Source organism: Apodemus sylvaticus, chromosome 4 (assembly GCF_947179515.1).
Source record: "Apodemus sylvaticus chromosome 4, mApoSyl1.1, whole genome shotgun sequence".
NCBI classification, from domain to species: domain Eukaryota; kingdom Metazoa; phylum Chordata; class Mammalia; order Rodentia; family Muridae; genus Apodemus; species Apodemus sylvaticus.
Genome location: NC_067475.1, coordinates 79,500,534 through 79,521,286, shown reverse-complemented (window position 1 = coordinate 79,521,286; position 20,753 = coordinate 79,500,534). Strand labels below are relative to the sequence as shown.

At 47.4% G+C, this 20,753-nt stretch overlaps 2 protein-coding genes across 2 annotated transcripts; one reads left to right on the top strand and one right to left on the bottom strand.

Moving 5' to 3' along the window:
• Positions 1 to 5,363: 5,363 nt before the first annotated feature.
• Positions 5,364 to 15,911, top strand: Gpatch4 (G-patch domain containing 4). Its single transcript, XM_052180160.1, has 8 exons — positions 5,364 to 5,444; positions 10,651 to 10,774; positions 11,172 to 11,245; positions 11,344 to 11,436; positions 11,530 to 11,616; positions 13,887 to 13,978; positions 14,219 to 14,269; positions 14,471 to 15,911. The coding sequence occupies exons 2-8, from the start codon at positions 10,696 to 10,698 to the stop codon at positions 15,189 to 15,191; spliced, it is 1,197 nt and encodes a 398-aa protein (XP_052036120.1). The 5' UTR covers positions 5,364 to 5,444; positions 10,651 to 10,695; the 3' UTR covers positions 15,192 to 15,911.
• An 87-nt stretch (positions 15,912 to 15,998) lies between these two features.
• Positions 15,999 to 18,190, bottom strand: Naxe (NAD(P)HX epimerase). The gene is made up of 6 exons (XM_052180161.1): positions 17,986 to 18,190; positions 17,789 to 17,897; positions 17,573 to 17,683; positions 17,377 to 17,490; positions 16,474 to 16,621; positions 15,999 to 16,255 (listed from the first exon to the last, which is right to left on the bottom strand). The coding sequence occupies exons 1-6, from the start codon at positions 18,147 to 18,149 to the stop codon at positions 16,053 to 16,055; spliced, it is 849 nt and encodes a 282-aa protein (XP_052036121.1). The 5' UTR covers positions 18,150 to 18,190; the 3' UTR covers positions 15,999 to 16,052.
• Positions 18,191 to 20,753: the final 2,563 nt, after the last annotated feature.

Here is a 20,753-nt window from a genome sequence, read left to right as displayed (position 1 = left end):
ACCATCTGTAATGGTATCTGATGCCCTCTTCTGGTGTGTCTGAAGAGAGCAATGGTGTACTCATATAAAAATACATACCTAAATTTTTTTAAAAAATAAAAGATTAGAAACCACCTTTGTTACAATGTCAAAATAAGTTCATTCCTATTTTCTGTAAAAACTTAAATTTGACTATGTCTTAACCCATTTTCTGGAATTTGACATGTTTGACATCCTCTACCATAACCTGATAAGATTTGATGTTCTGCCAAATAATTTTGAGATATTCTGCCATGTTTCTTCATAACCAAAATCCCTTGGAAGTCCCCTAGCCTTGTAGTTTTTGAGCTATAAAAAAACTTTTTTTTCTACTGTGTTCGAGGCTCTTCTCTTAAACAGGGAGGTAGTCTGTCCAATAGAAAATAAAGCTTGCTTAATTAAACCAAAATATTGGGTTAGTGGTCCTTATTCCCATTTGGCAGGATGTATATCACTGAGGGTGAGCTTTGAATTTTAAAAGGTCCAAGACAGGCCTAGTGACTCTCTCTCACTTCCTGCTGCCTACAGATCTTGATAAGAACTCTCAGTTCCTTCTCCAGCATCATGTCTGCCTGCATGCCACCATGCTTCCTGACATGATGACAATGGACAAACCTTTTAAACTATCAGCCAGTGATGATTGCATGCTTTCTTTTATAAGAGTTGCAGTGGTCATGGTGTCTCTCTGCAGCAGTGGAACGGTGACTAAGACAGAAATTGGTATCAGGCTCTGGAGTGTTTATGTGACAGGCCTGACCATGCTGCCCATTGGCAGAATGCGGACTTGGGAGTCTGGACTAGAAAAGCAGCTGAATACTTAAGGGCCTAATGGGCCATCCTAGTAGGACCATGGAAGACTGTGGGGCCAAGAGCAATGTAGACTAGGATGGCCCACCTTAAGAAGTTTCAGAGGAGAAGAATTTAGTAAGTGGCAGAGGGACTGTTCTTGTTTTTGGTGAAGAATGTGGCTGTTTTCTGTTCTTGTCCAATGCCTACCCTCTCCCCATCCCAAAATGCCTGAGTCTAAATTGAAGAGTTTTACACTAATGGCATTGGCAGAGGAGATTTCAAGACTCTGATATTGACTGTTGTGTAGTTATTAGTGATCACTTGTGTGGCAGCCTATAGAATAGTGGTGACTGAGACACAGAGTGACAGTGACTCGTCCCGTGGCCTGAATGTTGTTCTGAAATGAGCTGGCAGAGGCACCAGCGGGCTACAGGGCATCAAAGGAAAGGAGGAGGAGGAAATAGACTAATGTCCAGAACTGTCCCTGGCCTGGGTGAGCAGGATGGAGGCCCACTGCAGCCAGAGTTTCTCCACACCATCTAAAGGTCTCTGCAGATGAATCAGGATCAAATGGAGCATATGGAGCTGCCGTAGGGTGAGCGCCATTGGAGAGCTTGTGGAACAGTTTGTTTGGGTATAGGAGGAAGTTCCATAAGTAAAATGTTTAAAAGACAGTGAAACATAAGTCTGAGGAGAATAGGAAAAAAGCGGTCAAGGGTCAAGGGGAGGAGCCAGAGCAGGAGGAGGCTTGTGGTAAAAATTTTTATTTGGTCCTTGTGTCTTTGGGTTTTGTCTCAAACCAGCTATCACCCCTCTTAGAGGTCACCTGAGCTACAGAGGGGTTTAAGGGCACTAATGTTTCTTAACTGTTTCCATCTGACAAAAGGATGGTGTAGAGGGGGCAACAGATAAACTATCTCACAGGAAGGTCCCTCAAGGGACTAAAATAAAACTTAGCAAATGGCAAAGGTTCAGAACATAAGAAAGCCATTTGGTGGCAGCCAGGAAGGTAGTACCTGTGACGTGTGGAAAGTGAGTCAGACTGCTGGAACTAGCAAAGTAGTTACTGAGCATATAGTTAAGAAAGTAGGGTTTGGGGGGGGGCACAGTCACACCTTTAATTCCAGCACTTAGGAGGTAGGGGCAGGCAGATCTCAGTTTGAGGCCACACTGGTCTACAGAGGACAGCCACAGCTACACAGAGAAACCCTGTCTGAAAAGGTCAAAATCAATCAATCAATCCTCCTCTAATAAGAAACCATGGGTGGTTAGGGTATGCATCCTGGCATTAGCCTGTGCTAAGAGGAAGAGTTGAAAGCAGAGTAAAGAGCATGGTCAGTTAATTAGCATGCAGGTGCCATCCATGTTCAAAGGTTCTGTCTTAGACAGGGCTTCTTTTCCTGTACAAACATCACCATCAAGAAGCAAGTTGGGAAGGAAGGTTTAATTCAGCTTACACTTCCACATTGCTGTCCTTCACCAAAGGAAGTCAGGACTGGAACTCAAGTAGCTCAGGAAGCAGAGACTGATGCAGAGGCCATGGTGGGTGTTACTTACTGGCTTGCTTCCCCTGGCTTGCTCAGCTTGCTGTTTTATAGAACCCAGGACCACCAGCCCAGGGATGGCACCACCCACAAGGGACCCTCCCCGCTTGGTTACTAACTGAGACAATGCCCCACAGCTGGATGTCATGGAGGCACTTCCCTATTGAAGCTCCTTTCTCTGTGATGACTCCAGCCTGTGTCAAGGTCACACAGAACCAGCCAGTACAGCTCTTTTGTTCACAGCATCCCCATGTGTCAGTTCTGGGGACACTGAGTGCAGAGTAACTCTTATGTGCTTTTCTCTTATTTGAGACATTTAGGATGTGGATGCAAACTCTGAGATCCTCCTTTAAGGGAAAGAATCCATTCCCCCTGTCATGGGAGACGGGAGGAGTAATTCTTCTTTCTTATAGGCAAGAAGGAGGTTTTTGTAGTTTTGTTTATACAGCCAGATCTGGTCAGATGTTTGAAGGTCTCATCTCCCCATGTGTTGTGGGGTACTCACCAGAAAAGACTGCTCAGATATGGGTTTAAGACAATAGAAAGTTGAGGCTGGAGAGATGGCTAATCGGTTAAGAGCACCAACTGTTCTTCCAGGGGACCTGGGTTCAAATTCCAGTTACCACATGGCAGCTTATAACTGTCTATAACTCCAAGATCTAACACCCTCACACAGACATACATGCAGGCAAAATGCCAATGAACATAAAATGAAAAAAATTAAAAAAAAAAAGTACAACAGATAACACAAAGTTTTTATTAGCTGGGTGTTCGTTTTGGTTCCCAGTTTAGCCCTGAGCCTTTCTCAGGGTGAGCTTTTAAGCATAAAAACCATGTCCTGGGCTGATACACTTCAGTTAACAAGAACAGTTAGCTGGAAACAAGACTACAGAAGCTAAAAAGCAAGGTTAGTAGATTTAGAGTCGTCCCTGTAACTATGGCCTTTGATGTATCAGACATTTGTTTTAGTTTTGGCAGGTGGTGCTGTCTGCATGCTGAGTTTAACAGCCTAAATGGGACTTCCATCATGGAGTCGGTTGTGCCAGTGTCGGGGGAGGGGGGGCTTAAGTCTGTTACACTTTCATCCTTGTCCTGTAAGGAAGTTAGTATATAACTCATTCCACCCAGAGAACAAAGAGTGGGACGAGTGATCCTAGAACAGCTGTGGTGAGCTGCTGTGTGTTTTCTAGAGGATTTCTAATGAGTGTGAATGGGCAGGACACGCTGAGATACCCTGCAAAGGAATAAACTGATTTTAACATAGACCTCCTGTGAGCCTGGAATCCTGTTGTCATCCCAGAGACCTACTCTGAGATCCACTTGCATTCAGCTTGCTTTTAGAGGCCTGGGGAGAGTAGGATAACAGGATTTATTTGGGCACTGAAGAAAGGTCTCAGTTTGGCAGACTGAGGTGAGGGTGCCTGTGATGGATTAATCTTGGTTGCCAACTTGGTGAGGTCTAGAATCGACCACCTGGGAGATGCCGTGCATAGAGAAACTTGCTTTGCATCCTGTGGCCATTCTGGGTTGGGGCCCTGGACTCGCTGGTTAGCCAGACTGCTGAAATGGCTGAGGTCTCAGTGTGGGCAGAGGTGGGAGGGGCTGCCCGGTTCCGGATCCATGGCCCATGCAGTCACTATTTGGACTCTGTGACAAGCCATCCCAGTGGGGACGTAACCCTGACTTTATAGCTCACCCCCTTGTCTGGGAAGCCCTGTGGGAGAAGGGAGTAAGATGAGTGGGGAGTTAGGTGGTGGGAGGGCCTCAGACCATTCTCCACTGTATTTTAAGAATTATCTAAATCAGTTTAGATATTAAAATTAAAAAATCAAATTTGGGCCACTGGTGGCCATTGCCAAGGTACTCTGAGGCAGAATTGTACCTGCAGTGGAGGAAGCATGGCTGATCTCAGGCCTCTCCAGCGGAGGTTTTATACATCAGCCCACACACAGGTTAACCCTTTGTAATTTAGAACCCATGGTGGGTACAGAACCAGGTAAAAACAGCCATCCAGAGGCAGTCCTTAAGTTTCTGATAAACCAAAAGGGCCTGGACTGTAGGAGGGAGCCTCCAAACTAGTATTTTTCCGGGAGCCAAGAGCTCCCAGAATGTGGAAACCTGTATTTCTCACCTGAGCAAGTCCTGCGGGGCCTGTGGAGAGTTCCTGGGACTCTCAATTGAGCAAGGTTTGTGGATGTGCAGAAAGCCCCCAGAACCAATCTCAGAATGAGACAGATCTTCCCCTGAGCCTCTAAATACTTTGTTCCTATGTTTTGGCTGTGCTAGGAGCCTGTTCTAGTTGACAGGAAATTGCCTCTTCTCTGGAGATTAGACTAAGTGAGTGAAACAGATATGGGAGGAGAGGAATGTTAGGTTTTTGCTTTGTTTCATTTTTTAGTTGTTTGGGTGTTTTTTATAAGGAAAGAAAAGATGATGGTGGGGAGGGGAGGATCTTGTGAGGGACGAACAGGTAGGTCTACCCGTTAGGTAGTCTTGAAAAGACTCAGGAACAGTGCTAGACAATCATGTTCACCAGAGCCCACCTGGCTGTCAGTGACCTTCAGAGACTTGAGGCTACCAGGAAAGGCCTGACCCAAGGTGAGAAAGGTAAGAAGAGAGAGAAAGGTTAGGTGAAGGAGCGGCTTCCTGAAAGACAGATGGTCTGGCCAGACTCATTTGGGTTTACATAGAACACCAATGAATTCCCAGGACCAGAGACCTCATCCATGGGGTTTACCTTCCCATCCTGCACAAGGTCGTGTGCAAACAGTGCTGATTCCATTGACCTATACAGCCTGAGTGTCCGTGCCTCAAGCGAGGCACTGCCTCGGGAAAGCTCAGGATCGGGTCGGGAGGGCCCCAAAACAGAGGTTAGGACCGGCACACTGGCTTCCAGAAACTGCAGGAAGGTAACTTGCACCCAGCCTGGAACTCAGTTTCCGGGGCAACCATCCAGGGGCGTGGCCACTGGCAGGACGTCTCTATGGTTTCTGCATCCTAGAGGGACCGAAGTTCACTTCCGGGAAGATGGCCGCTCCCAAGTCGGGTGTGGCACGTGCTTCCACGGAGAGGACTGTATGCTGACCGCTTACGGTAAGGAGCTTGCTTTCCACAGGGGCGGGAACAAAGGCGAAGATCCGAGAGTAGTTACATCCTGCTGAATCTGTGGCTGCGGGGTTGGATTTATAACAGGAGGAAAAGGCGGCGGTTGGTCCTCTAGGCTGCTGCAAACGGGTGCCTTTGGCCATCCCCAGAAACTGGCTAGAGAGGTGACAGCGTCTCACAGTGTACTTGCAGCCCTCACAGATTAGGCTGCGTCGGCCCATGCCTGTCCATTGCAAGTGCGTTAAAAGCGATTCCTACTGTGTCACTCAGTTCAATCCAGAAACGCTGAACGATTGTCAAGGGCAGGGAAATAAAGCTTGTCTCCGACTTCCGGGGAGTGTGGTTTTGAATTACTGTGATGAGAAATAGAATGTGGGAAGTCGTACAGCAGAAAGAACAACGAGCTCAAAGCAGGTAGTTGCTCATGAAATGCCTCACAACCAATCCTGGATCTACTATTTGGCCAGTTGTTTGGTGTTCGAATTATCAGTGTTCGATTTCTTCTTCATAAATTAAGGATGAGTAATACCTTATAAGATGTTGGCAGGCATCTATGAGATGATCCGCGTGAAGCAGTTGATAGCAGGCTCTTGGTGAGTCAATGCACAACAAGTGAGGGGTATGGTTATTCTTAGTGTTAAAATCATGAGAGGTGGTCATTGCTTGGTGACCTCAGCATCTATATTTTACTTGTGTTGTCATATCAAGAAACAAGGCAGCATCTGGAAGAGAGGCAGGCCGGTGTAACCCTGGCCAGCAGTGAGGCCTCAAAAACAAAAAAATCCAAGAGGCAAGGTAGGACCACTTCTTCACCCTATTTTTCTGTTGCTGTGCTCACAGTTCCGTTTCATTTGGGCTTCATGTAATCATCCTTCCTAGTGGAAAGGTGGATAGATAAGTGGTTCTTCCTAAATTTGATTGTCTCGAGACACCTGCCAACCCCCTGCCTCCATTCTATAAGGTTTTGGGAGCTTTGGGGCATTTAGCTATGCAGAATTGAAGAATATTCCTAGACACCAGAGTACACAAGAGCATATTCCCTTAATAAAGCATTGTTATCACTGGTGGTTACCTGGGAAACTACACAGTCTATGCAGTCACGGGAAGAAGAGGGAAGCAGGCACTGGTGCTGCATGCCTTTGAGGCCAGCCTATTGTCGGCCACTATCTTGTGCATTAGCTTCATTTCTACAAAACAAAATACTACAGATTTAGTGGCTTAATTCAATAAATAAGCAAACCTAAAAAGAATTGTTTTGCCTGCTTGTATGTCTGTATGCCACATGTGTGATTGGTTCCCTGAGGAGACCAGAAGAGGGTACCTAATCCCCTGGAACCTATGGGTGCTGGGAACCAAACCCAGGTCCTCTGGAAGAGCAGCCAGTGCTCTTAACCACTGAGCCATCTCTCCAGCCTCTGGGGTGTTTGTTTGTTTGTTTGTTTGTTTGCTTGCTTGCTTGCTTGAAATGTGTATGTGAGCAAATGTGTGTGGTGGGTGCATGCATATCGAGGCCAGAGGTCAACCTCAGGAATTAACCTGATTTTTGGGACTGAGTCTCTAATTTATTAGGCAGGGTTGTCTGACCATCACTGGGAGTACAAGTGTTACCTGGATTTTTACATGGTGCTTTTGAAGTCCTGTCCTAAAGTCCTGACCACTTTTTATCTCCTGGTCCCTTCAGTTTTGAAGGAGTTGTGTTACCTTGGTGTTCTGTGTTCCTTGAGATTTGCACAACAGGGATTTGGTCATTGGTGGGATTTATTTAGTGGGTGGGAGGGGTGACTTTGTCATTAAGAGTACTTCTCTTCCAGAGGACCTGCATTCTCAGCACCCACATGGTAGCTCACAACCACGTACAACATCAGTTCTAGAGCATTGAACAGACTCTTCTGGCTTCCGATGGCACTGTGTGCACATGGTGCATTTACGTGCAGGCAAAACACTCAGACAACTAAACTAATTTTTTTTTTAAGTTTTAAAAAACACCTTTACTCTTTCAGAAGTAATTACAATGTTCAATAGGGTCTAGCCTATTCTAGGGTGGAGCTGTCTTTTTCCTCTAGACTAATGATTAGAAATTAGAATACCATCTACACAGTCAGTATCAAAGAGTAGGCCTACTGTGAAATATAGTAATAGCCAAACAGAAAAATAAGCAGCAGTCATTTCAGGGAGTAACCGAATTCTCTGGGAGAGGCAGGCCAAAGGGGAGAGGAGCAGGCCAGGACAGAGCTGGTCCTCTCCAGCTCCCAGTTATAAGTGCTGGCTCTGGCCTGTGTGATTCCTGCATCATCAGCACACTACCTGGCTCTGTATTTAAGTCCCCTGTAGACTCTGGTCCCACTGAGTTTCCACATCAATGATTAATGATTCAAAGACCTTTCCCTTAAGTCTAGAAGCTCCTGCATCACTTGCTGTGTTTCCCAAGAGTGCAGTCCACAAGAATGCGTTTGAAATGATGTTTATAGCTGTTTTAGCAGCGCCACGAGAAAGCCAGGCATTTGCACTTACTGAAGTGTTCCCGTAAGGATTCTGTCTCATCTGCTCTTGAGCGTGTCTGTTACTGGAGTTACTGAGGCACAGGGCAGGTTTGCTGAGCCTATCTCTTGAGCCATCTTGCCTATCTGATGCTGACATTCCTACTCTCTAGTAGTAAGGCACTCCCAAACCAGACTCTGGAGTTTCGTTTCCTGCTTTGTAAAGTTCTCTATTTTACTTTGCTATTACACCTGGAAACATTCAGGTGTCACTTAACATCTATTAAACACCTTTTTCCAGCTTATTCCTTGGAGACTTGGACAGCCCATGTCTTGATGGACAGGTAGATGCTTGTCACCTTCTTTTTTTTTCTTTTTTTGGTTTTTTTCGAGACAGGGTTTCTCTATATAGCCCTGGCTGTCCTGGAACTCACTCTGTAGACCAGGCTGGCCTCAAACTCAGAAATCTGCCTGCCTCTGCCTCCCAAGTGCTGGGATTACAGGCGTGCGCCACCACTGCCTGGCTTTGTCACCTTCTATTGGATGGAAATCCTGTTCCTCATTCTTACACCTAATATATAATGTTTAGGAATATTGCCTAAAGTTGTGTTGGGCTTCATAAAGGGATTCTAATGGACTTTAGAAATAATGGAAGTTGCCCTTTAGAGCTGCCTCTTTGAGAAGCTCCAGGTTTACTCCAGGAGTCCCACTAGTCAGCTTTAAGTTTTCTGTAGCCAGGGTGGTGGCTCACACCTTTGATCCCAGTGCTTGGTAGGCAGAACCAAGCAGCTCTCTGTGAGTGTGAGGCCAGCTTGGTCTACATAGAGTTTCAGAATAGCCAGGGATATATAATCTCAAAACAAAAACAAAAAACAATTGTGTCCATAACAAGTTATTTTAGCACAAATTGATATTAGTAGTCTAAGTTCTCAACATCCTGTGTGATGTGACATCTTACACTTTGGAGGTAAATTTAGTGTAATAAAGTGAGGTAATGCCCTTCTGGGGCAAAAGGAAGTATGCGTGAGTTACGGTGAAGAAATTTGGCTACTTAGAATCAGGGCTAGTATTCAAGGTTCCTGAATAGGCAAGGGTTCCCGGCCTTTTTTCCTCTCTTGTAAGATGAGGACGATACCTAGTTGACAGGACTGTCTCTGGAGTATAATGAGGTGAGAGTGCGTAACAGCCATCTTTGCTTACTTAGTGGTCAGTTAGCATTTCCTTCCTATACCAGACAGTTTCCACATGGCAGCTTCTGGAAGCCTGATGAGGCAGTAACATGGGTGGAAGGTTTGGCTCCCACTCCAGGTCAGGGCAGGTGTTGGGCAAGAAGTGTGGACTGTAGGCTCTCTTAAGTACCAGTCTCTGGCTCAAGTTACCAAACACTTCATAACTTTGTTTTCACAATGTAAACAGACTCTGCACAGGCTTCCTGGTTTGAATTCTTTATTTGATAGTGTGTGACTTAGTCTAGCAAGAAGCTAGTGAGTGAGTGAGTGTGTGTGTGTGTGTGTGTGTGTGTGTGTGTGTGTGTGTAAGAGAATGAGCATGGGTATGGCAGGTGGTTCTCTCCTTCCACTAAGTAGGTTTCTAGGACTAAACGTCGGTTTTGACAGGAAGCTCCATTATTCGCTGAGCCATCTTTCTGGCCGTAGCTTCCTTTAGTCCAGGACTCAAGTCCAGTGAATGGTGCCACTGACTGAGGTTTTCCCACCTCAGTTACCTTTAAAAGGCTAACCTCTCACAGACCTGTACAGAGGCTAACTAATCTAATCTGCAGGGTAACTGCAGGCTCGCTGTTCAGGTAATTCCTGCCATGCTGACCCCAATACCAACCATCACACCACCTAAGCTATTCAAGGCCCCTGAGTAGGGTAGCAAGATTGAATGAAAATTTTCACATTCATGAGGCTTCAGTATAGCCTGATGCCACACACCTAGGTATCAGTATTAACAGTGACCCTCCTTCATCCTGCTTGTATTGGGTGTTGGCCCCTTTGGCCAGAGAATGGACTCCTCAAAGAACAGTCTTCCTCTTGGTGTCTCGCAGGACTCAAGAAGAATTCAAGGGCTGGAGAGATGGTTCAGTGGTTAAGAGCACTTACTTACTACTCTTGTAGAGGAACTGGATTCAGTTCCTAGCACCCACATGGCAGCTCACAACTATAACTCCAGTTCCTGCATGCATGTAGTGCATATACATACACCTGGGCATACACATAAACTTTTTTTGTCTTACACAAGCAGCTTTATGTACTTTGGGCACAGTCAGGGTCTCAAGCATTTCAGGTTGGTCCCACGCCCCTAGTCAGCCTTGAGCTCCTGAGCCTTTTGCCACTTTCCCAGAGTTGGGATTACAGATGTGCACTACCACACCTAGTTACACAATGCTAGGGATTGAACCTGGGACCTCATGCATGCCAGGCAAGCTCTCTACCTACTAAGGTACACTAAGACACAGCCCTAGCCCACACTACCACCCGTTCCTTTTTACTCATGTAGGGTCTCTTGCAGCACAGGCTGGCTTCAGCCTTCCTATGTGGTTGTAGATGATCAACTTCTGATGCTCTTGTCTCTACTCCAACTGCTGGGATTACATGTGTGGCCAGCGTGCCTTATTTTACACGATGCTGGGGTTGAAGCCTGGCTTTGTGGATGCCAGAGAAGCACCCTGCTATCTAAGCTCTACTTCTGGTCCTTTCTTTCCCTGTTCAAAGGATGGTGCCACACTGCCTGGTGAGAACCTGAGGATAGTCCCTGCCATGAGTGTCACCCCAGAGGTCAAGAGTCGTGGGATGAAGTTTGCTGAAAAGCAGCTGCTGAAGCACGGATGGACTCAAGGTGTGCTAGGGTCTCGGCCATATCCTCCCGGCTCCCTACTCTCCTCTGCCCGCGTCAGTGCAACCGGAGGAGAGACCAGCTTAAAGAGAAGTGTTCAGAAGCATAGGTTTTCTGGCCCATCTGGATTAGGGAAGAATGGGAGAACTCCTCATTTTGGATAAGGAGGGACAATGAGGGACAAGTGGTTGGGCAGACTAGAGGAGGCCACAAGGAGACAGAAAAGATGGTTCTGGTTCAGATGGAGGCATTGAGCAGGGCTAGAAGGAACAGAGTGAGGTAGGTTACTGAAATGCACAGAGTATATTCAGTGATCAGTAAAGGAATGGCAGTTAATCCGGGAAGACCTGATGACGGTTCAGGTCAGGCTACAAAATAAATCACTCACTTTCCTCTGCAGGCAAGGGCCTGGGCCGGAGAGAAAATGGCATTACCCAGGCCCTCAGGGTGACACTGAAGCAAGATACCCATGGGGTAAGACTGGGAGGCGGTCAGCATGAATGGGCGAGGGGACCCATGAGGGCCAGTGGGCGGTGCTCAGACTGTGACTTCTACTTATTATTCATGTGGAGGTGGGACACGACCCTGCCAAGGAATTTACAGACCACTGGTGGAGTGATCTCTTCAACAAGACTGCTGCCAGCCTGGTAGTGGACTCAGGGAAGGTATGAGCTTGTCGGGCACATTGAAGAGACCTGCAGGCCTGGGGTGGGGTAGGGCAGTACAGCATGCACTTTCTCACCTGTATTTCCCAACAGGATGGAGTGCAGATAAGGCGCCTTTCCAAGGAGACGGCCCAGCGCAGCCACCCCAAGCCCAGCTTGGTGTATCAGAAATTTGTGAAGGTACTAGAGTGAGAGCCAGCTCTCAGCTGCTCCCATCTCCCTGGGTCCTGATCAGCTGCCTGTGTGTCCAACTAATTCCCAGGATGTCCAGCTTCCTGTACCTGGGCCCGCACCCAGAGCTGAAATGTTAAGTTCCCGGACCACCCCGTCTGCTGGGGAAGCAGCAGTGCACAGTGGGAGGGAGAGTTATCATTTAGTTAGGAGCTGCTGGGGTGGGGTATGTTGGTGTGTAATTTTAAACGAGTTAGAAGCCAGGAGAGTCCAGTGAGATTTCCTGGTCCATCCTTATTTTATATATGTGACCCAAAGAATAAAAATGGTTTGCGGAAGAGCCCACAGCTGATTAGTAGAAGCAGAAAGAACAGATCCAGCAGTTAGTGAGTGTAGATTCTGTGCCCAGGGCTTTCACCGCTGTCTAGCTGCCCTTCCAGAGTCTGCGTCTCACATCTCCTCGGTTCAGGTATTCCTTGCCTCTATTCTCACTCTCCACCACAGTCAGCTGACCGAGAAAGCATCCATAAGGTTCTCTCTGAAACATTGTCCTATGTGATAAGACTTTTGGTTTCTTTGAGAAACACAGAAATATTATGGGAATATGTTTTTGTGTTAATCTCAGGTGTGGGATATGGGCTGTTTCAGATTGCAGTCAGCAGCCGACTGATCTGCCTCATACTCTAGCAGAGGTGTGGTTTTGCCAGCAGCAAGTATTTTCTTTGATTCTGTTACATTTGGAATTCTGGGGACTTTTCAGAGGTTATATAATGCTAGGCCCCAGAGGAAGGGTGTTGTGGGTTGTTGGTTGTGGGTTGTTAAGTAGTCATACATAAAAGAAGAAAAAGGAAGACATCTGATATCCTGTTAGTGATGATCAAACTTGCCTTAAGGAATTCCATGCTCCTAATCAGTAGGAAGTGGTCTAACAATAACACTGCCTCCTTTCCTCTCTGTCCTTTTTCCCTCTTCTGTCTAGTGTTAGGGGTTGAAAGGATGGAAGAAAATGAGTGAAGTGTGGAAGAAAGAAGAACCCACAAAGTAGCAAAAGACAGCTACAGTATCATGATCCTTTTTGTTTGCTTTTGTTTCTTCAAGACAGGGTTTCTCTGTGTAGCCCTGGCTGTCCTGGAACTCACTCTGTAGACCAGGCTGGCCTCAGACTCAGAGATCTACCTGTCTCTGCCTCATGAACGCTGGGATTGAAGGTGTGTGCCACCACGTCCACCTCCATCCTTTTTAATGAGTCTGTCTGTGGCCCTTTATGCTGCAGATCTCACTCACTTCTTTCTGGGCCCGGTACACACTAGCCAGCAGGTCTTTTTTTTCTCCTTTAAGAAGCTGTGTTTTCCCATCTGCCCTTTCCTCTGTCAGTTGTTCTTCCTTTACCCTTTACTTGCCAACCATTTCTTGCTTTCAGATTGAGATTATACATACACACCCTCTAGAAACCACTCATCAAACCCTGGCCTGCGTTATCTGTAAGACAGGCAACATTCATAATAACTGTCCATGTAGCTACATCTGGACTGGACTCATCTCATTCTCTTCCTTCCTTCCTTCCTTCCTTTCTTCCTTCCTTCCTTCCTTCCTTCCTTCCTTCCTTTCTTTCTCTTTCATTTTGGTGTGTGTATATGTGCCGACATATGTGTGGGAATGCATGTGTGCATATGGAGGCTAGGTATCTTTTTGATCTCCACCTTATATACTGAGCTGGGGCCTCTTACTTCAGTCCAGAGCTTGCTAATTTGTCTAGTTTAGCTACCAAGCTAGCTTGCTTGCTGAGACTGCAGGTGAGCAGCACGCCTACTCAGCATTAATAGGCGTAGATCTCCAGCACCAGTAGTGGAGATCTACACTTAGGTCCTCATGCTTGCATAGCAAGTGTTGTTACCAGCTGAGCTATCTGCCTGGATCTATCTCAGCGACGTGGCCCATACTAGGTTATGAGTCTAGTTAAACAAGAATACTGGGGATGGGGTGCTGTCTTTATTGTCAGTCACCCGCACATACTCCACCATGATACTCAGAGCACTTTCCCCTGCTTGTTCTACAGTCAGCCAGTTGTGAGCCAGAGGCCCTGGCTGCTCTACTTCCCAGTATCTGTGGCCCATCATCTGCCCAAATTAAAATGCACAGACTGCATGAATTTGCAAGGAATAATGCTGAGGGCTGTCAAATTCATGCCTTGCGCAGTGACTCCATAAGGGTTTCAGAAATGGAGGAGAGTTGGTAATGGCATTAAGTTGGCTTCATCCATTTCCATCCTTTTCTTCTAGACTGCCACACTAACCTCAGGTGAAGAGAAGCCTGACAGAGACTTGGAGAGCTACAGTGATGTTGACACCCATGAGCCCATGCCCCCGAAGATGTGAGACTTTATTTTGGTACTGAGGGCATGTGGGAGATGCTTTGAATCTTAAGAGAATGAACCTAAGCCTAATGCTTGACTGAGCTCTTGTCAGAGGAGAGTAGGTGCATGTTTGTGGAATTAATTAGATTGTGCAAATCCTTGTATTCTTAGCACTTCAAATAATGAAGATGAATGTTTTTAGAGAAAAAAAACCCAAGCCCTCTTACCATATCTGTGACCTGTCATCTGCCCTTACAGACTGACTGATGAGATGCTACTCAAAGCTTGTGAGGGGCGAACAGCGCACAAGTAAGTTGTGGCCATTTTCTGGGTTTTCTATCTTTTCTGCCCTTGCTTGAGGACGGCCTGTGCTACTTCCCAATTATTTTCATTCCAAGGGAATAATTGCTGCTGTTGACAAGTTCACATCTGAAGCTAGGCAGCTCGCTCCCTCTGCTCCCCACTTTCTCTGTAATCCCCTTGCTGACTTGGACCCATCATCTGTCTTAGGGCTGCCCGGCTTGGAATCACCATGAAGGCCAAGCTTGCTCGCCTAGAGGCCCAAGAGCAGGCCTTTCTGGCTCGGCTCAAAGGCTCAAAGGACGTGGGCACCTCTCATCCACTGACTGACAGCGAGCCTCCCCAAAAAAAGAAAAAGAAGAGGAAACAGAAAGAGGAAGAAGAGTCTGCAACAACTGAAAGGAGTCTAGGTGAGGAGCTCCTGGAGCACACCGACAAGAGCGTCAGGAAAAGCAGGAAGAAGAAAAAGAGGCAGAAAGATGAGAGAGAGCGAACAGCTCTAGGAAGTGAGGAGGAAGAGGCTGCAGGAGAGAGTGGGCCCGGAGAACTGAGCACAGACCAACCTGATCGGTCTTCCAGGAAAAAGAAGAAGAGGAGAAGGCAACGCCATGAAGAAGAGGGGGAGATGGGAGTCTGTGAAGGAGGCAGAGATGTGACAGGCAGAGCAGATAAAGATCCCAGGAGAAACAGCAAGAAACGACAGACGTGTGGGGGGGACTTGGATACCCAAGAGGAAGAAAGAAAGGATGACTTAACAAAAGGAGAGAGAAAGGTCAGAAGAAAAGACAAAAAGAAAAGACAGCAGTGCTGTGAGGAGGTCTTGGATGTAAGCAATGATGATGATGGCAGGACTTGGGAAGCAGAGGATGAAGGTGAGAAAAATCAGCCACACCCAAAGGAGAGAGCCAAAAAGAAGCGAAAGAGGGATTGAGGGTCTAGGCGGATCTCAGCTGACTCCTTTTCAGGGGTAGCCTGGTTTGGGGCAGGGTTTCTGCACACTCCTGCAAGCAGCCCTGGAGCCAAGAGCCAAAGCATTCTATGCTGGCTGAGGGGGTGGGTGTGCCCCCCCCCCCATGAAACCTGCCCAAAAGTATAAACCTGGTGCCCAGTAGCTCACCAGCTAAAGGATGGTGGGAAGAGGAATCACGATGGGCGAATATTTGGAACTCTTCTAAAAATCTGAAAATGTAGACTTACATGAAATGCCTTTGTTTTGTTTTTGAGACAGGGTTTCTCTAATATAGCTCTGGCTTTCCTAGAACTCACAGAAATCCATGTGCCTCTGCCTCATGAGTGCTTAGATCAGAGGCATGCACTATCACACCCTGCAAAATGCTTTCATTTTAAATACCGTGAAGGTTAAGAAAAACATACATTTATATGTATGGGTTGGGTTACCCTCCCTGACTGCCTGTTTCTAATCATGGTTAAATGAGAGCTCCGGCCCCAAGCTCATAGGTCATTCCCAGCTGACAGCACCTTTCCCAGCATGAGAAGGTCTGAACACAAAGGAGGTGGCACTTGGAGACTTGAAGAAATTCTGTTAACCTCTGGGGGTCTTGCTACAATGCTAAGCTGAATTAGTTTAGAGGTGTTAACTACCTCCCCGTGTATTAAAAATAAATAATCATTCCTGGGTGAAAGATCACAACTGAGTTATTTTCCATTGCTTACAAATGCTGGTCTGTTTCCCCAGAGAAAGCATAACCCACCGATAATTAAGGCCAAAAGATTCCAGTTTCAAGACAGAAGGTACCGAGTCTTTATTGAGAAACCTGCCTACCCTCCGCCCTTACTGTAGACGGTAGACACACTCTGTGTCAGGGTAGGATGGCAGGTTCAGCTGGTACTTCTTCTCTAGAGCAGGTGGTACAAAACGACCCCCAAGGTAATGGTATCGGCCAGTAAACTGGGTTGCAGACTTCTTGGGTGCTGTCAGTGAGATGAGTAAGTCTGGTTGGATTCCGTTAGGGTTTCCCTTCTCTACATCCCATCCTGAAGAGAGAAAGCAGTGTAAGCAAGTACAGGAGGCCTGGTCCTGAGGAAGAGGGAAGCCCCTCAGTCCCCACTTGAGCTCAGTCCCATGTACCGTCAGGCTCAGGTTTTCCCACAGGGCCAGCCGGCACCAACTCTGCTCCCCAGCCCTAACGTGGAGCAGTCCCCTGGGCACCGGCCTTTGAGCACGAGTCCCCCAGCCACCTGAGTCTCAGCACCTGAGGGAATGTCGATGCTAGCAATGGGCACAGTAAGTCCACTCAAGACACTCAGAATGCTGTGGAATGGCTCCCGAACATCACCCTTGAAGCTGAAGCCGAAGATGGCGTCCACCACCAGCTCATACAGCTCATCGACCATCATGGGCTGGGAGGGTGCAGGAAGAGGAAGGAAAGTCAGAAGTGGTCACATAGAGAGGGCTGTCCCTGCACCACTGACCACCAAAGCATGGATATAACTGGTTCCTAAGGCAAAAATAAAGTCCTTCATTCAGGCCAGTCTGAGTCCAGGCATATTTCTGTTCTGAGTACCTGCCTGTCACTGGTGAGGGGCGCTGACAGCTGGTCTCAGGCTTCCGGAGACTGAAGCCAGAAGGGACTAGTTCTGGGGGTCAGTATCTTCATCCATAGGATAAGGTTGTTTTTTGATTTGTTTTAATTTTATTTATTTAATGTATGAGGGCATCAGATCCCATTACAGATGATTATAAGTGACCATGTGGTTGCTGGGAATTGAACTCATGACGTCTGGAAGAGCAGCCAGTGCTCCTAGCTGCTGAGCCAGCTCTCCAGCCCTTTTGTTTTGTTTTTAATTTCTGATTTCCCACTCTTTAATCCTTGCCTCTACAGAAAAGGTTCGGGATGAGTCCCTGAGGGCCAGACTACTGTGAGATCTACTGCATCTTGTGGGAGGGGTTGTTGTTTGGCTGCAGGATAGGAACGCCTGGAGTTGGCAGTGTTGGAAAGTCGTGGAGCACACAACATGGAGGGGCTTCTACACCACTTTTATTCAGAGAGCACATTTTAGGGCAGACAGACACTAGGCAGGCCAGCCTGGTCTGAGCAGGGCAGGGCAGGGCAGGGGCAGTACTTACTGGAGAGATGAGGCATCAACCCACCTACCTCGGGGGGCATTTCACCGAGGAAAGGAATGTCCATTTTCTGACACTGAGTCACTAGCCCAGTGAAGAGTGGTTTGTTAGGTCTTTTGGGGTAGTAGATAGTTGGCTGGTAACCCTAGTTGAAAAGGAAAGCAGCCATTCAATCTCCGATCCCGAATCCTTACACCTTGCCACAAAAACTCCATTCACATACTCACAAAAAGTTTGAGATGTCGCGCACAGACCAGCCCATCCCCTCCGTTATTTCCGGGGCCACAGATGACCAAGACAGTCGGGGGATTCTTGGACATGGACGTGGGGGGATAAGCCTGAAGGCAGAAGTGCAAAGGGTCGGGCAGTCGCCGCTGTGCTGTGTGCTCCACCGCCCGGACTATCCCACCCGCTCCGCGCAGCCTTCTCGCTGTGCCACATACCTTGGCAATGGCCGTGGCACAGCTCAACCCGGCCAGCTCCATGAGTTGATCCACGCTGAACTGGTACTCGTTAAAAAGCTCTTCGTCCACGGCCTGAGCCTCCTCCTGGCTGAGGGAAGTCCTGGCCTGAGTCCGCCCCTGGGGTGCTGGGGCCGCGGCCTGCCCCGCCCCGCCCCCGCGGGAGAGCGCGGCCGTACCTCAGGTACTTCACCGCCGCGCTTGCCATGGTCTCCGAGGCCCGGCGCTGCGTTCCCCACCAAATGGGCCCTGCACCGCACACACTCTGCCGGCTTGCGATCCGTGGCAGGCGCGAGCCTGCAACCAGCAGCCCCAAGCCCAGCAGCGTCCGCAGCCCGGACATTCGACTAGCACCGCGCCGCCCGCAAGGCGCATGCGCGGGCCCGTCCCGCCCCAGCGCCTTTTGCAAGAAACCGTCCATTCCTTGTCCCAGGCTATCAGGCGTTCCGCGCACCTTAGTTCCGGCCTGCGTTCTCATCTTTCCCCAGCGTTGCAGAGTTCCATACAGATGTGCTTCGCTCCCTATGCAGTCCTGGCTGGCCTCTTATCTCGAAACAATTCTATTGCCTTCAGCCTCCATGATGAAAGGTATGATTGCACACATGTGTCGTGTTCAGCTTTTTTAATTATAAGGTAATTATTATCTCTTCTAGGGAATATCTTTGACCTCCCGTTATCCCTGCTTTTGTTTGTTCGTCCGCTTGGGTTTTTTAGTTTTTGTTTTTGGGGTGTTTGTTTGTTTGTTCGTTCGTTTGTTTTTCGAGACAGGATTTCTCTGAGTAGCCCTGGCTTGTCCTGGAACTCACTCTGTAGACCAGGCTGGCCTCAAACTCAGAAATCCACCTGCCTCTGCCTCCCAAGTGCTGGGATTAAAGGCGTGCGCCACCACTGCTCAGCTGTTTGTTTGTTTTTAACATTTAAAAATACAAGGGTTGGAGGGAGGAGGTGTGCATGTGTAACCCTAACAAGGGTTAGAGGTCAGAGGACAATTTCTATGTGTCCAATCTCTCCTTCCACAATGTAAAATTCTAGGATCAGTCACAGGTTGTCAGTCTTGGCCACCAGTGCCCTTGCCTTCCAAGTGGTTTTGTGGGCCTCTGCCTTGTCTATTTTACTTATTTAATATAGGAAATAGAATTTTTAAGACCGTGGTAGTGACAGGAACTTTAAATTACTTGTGTGATTGTACTTTGAGTCCAAGCTTCCGTGATCTTACTCGGGACCTCACTAGCTTTAGTTTCTGGTTTTATTAACATGGGAGTGGCTCACTTGTGCAAGTTTCTCAAGACTCCTTACATTCGTGGGAAAAATATTTAGTTAGTTTATTTTTGGTCAGCTGGTTTGGTTCAATTGTTTCAGAGTATGGGTATGTGCACATGACCTCAGGTGCCCTTGGGAACCGGGGATCTCCGATCCCCGGAGCTACAAGCAGTCTCCTGTGGCCTAGGCAGCCCTGGATCTAATGTTGCCAATGACAGCTTTAAATGCCTGTTGAGATTCCGGGTCTGGGCCACTGTGGCTGGCTTTATTTAAGTTTAGTGATTCTGAAGATTCATTTCTAAAATACAATGTGAACCATGTTTATTTGGCATAGATAATATGTTAAGCGCTTACACGTGCTGACATGAACCACCTCATTTCATAGCAACCCTGTTATTCCCGTTTCAAAGATTAATAGAAGAAGGAGGAAGAGGAGGAGGAGGAAGAAGACCTACCCAGTGATAGTGATGGTTGGTGGTAACCTTACAGAATTCTGCAACTTATCCTGTTGATTTAATTCTGATGGGCTGTAACTGTAGAATGATACAAAAAATATCCCATGCACAGAACTCAAGAAACAGCCAATGAGAGTTGTTTCCACGAAGGCGGCCTCCAGGAATCACCAATGCCCTCTGTTGTTGCCAGGCAGCCATTCGGGTTTCCCTTGAGGAATAGTTCCAAATCCAAGCAAGCGTCACATGGATTAAGTCCCCACTGAGTCCCGGAGATTTTGCATCTATATTCCATTTTAATTCTGCCCTACCTGTGATGTATTTTAGCCTGTCACAGATAAGAATATCTGGTCAGATAAACGGGTGAGGCAGTGGAGGTTGGTTGGGGCCTGATTACAACATCCTTGTGTGGTAGACACCATCATTTGCTCCTTCCCTAGCAGATCCTCATTTAATCTTCTTGTGGGACCGCACAGCAAAGCCCAGTATTCTTGAGTCTTCCTCCAGCCAGTAAGATCAGCCATGTAATTAAATGTTGACCACTAATGAACAGAAATGATATGGGTAGACCGACAGACAGATATAGAGCCACTCCCATAGAGTACTCTTTTGGAGGGGTGTGTTATTTTGTTTGTTTTTTTATTTGTTTGTTTTTGAGACAGGGTCTTACCATGAGCTTTGGCTGTCCTGGAACTCATTTTGTATACCAGTCTGGCCTTGAACTCACAGAGATCTGCCTCTTTCTGCTTTCCAAGTGCTGAGATTAAAGGAATGCACCACTATGCCTGGCTTCATAGTGGTTTTGGTGTTTTTGTTTTTGTTTTTTTGTTTTTTCGAGACAGGGTTTCTCTGTGTGGTCCTGGCTGTCCTGGAACTCACTTTGTAGATCAGGCTGGCCTCAAACTCAGAAATCTGCCTGCCTCTCCCTCCCAAGTGCTGGGATTACAGGCATGCGCCACCACGCCCAGCCATAGTGTACTTTTAAAAGATGTCCTCCACTTCTTTTCTTATTACTGGGCTGGAATGAAGGATGTCTTAGTTAAAGAGTTACTATTGCTGGGATGATTCATGACCAAAGAGTAAGTTGAGGAGGAAAGGGTTCATTTAGCTTACACTTCCACATCACAGTAGTTCATCAAGAAAATCAGGAGAGGAATTCAAATAAGTCAGAAACCTGGTGCAGGAGCTGATGCAGAGACTTTGGGAGGTGGGCTGGCTTTTTCATCATGGCCTGC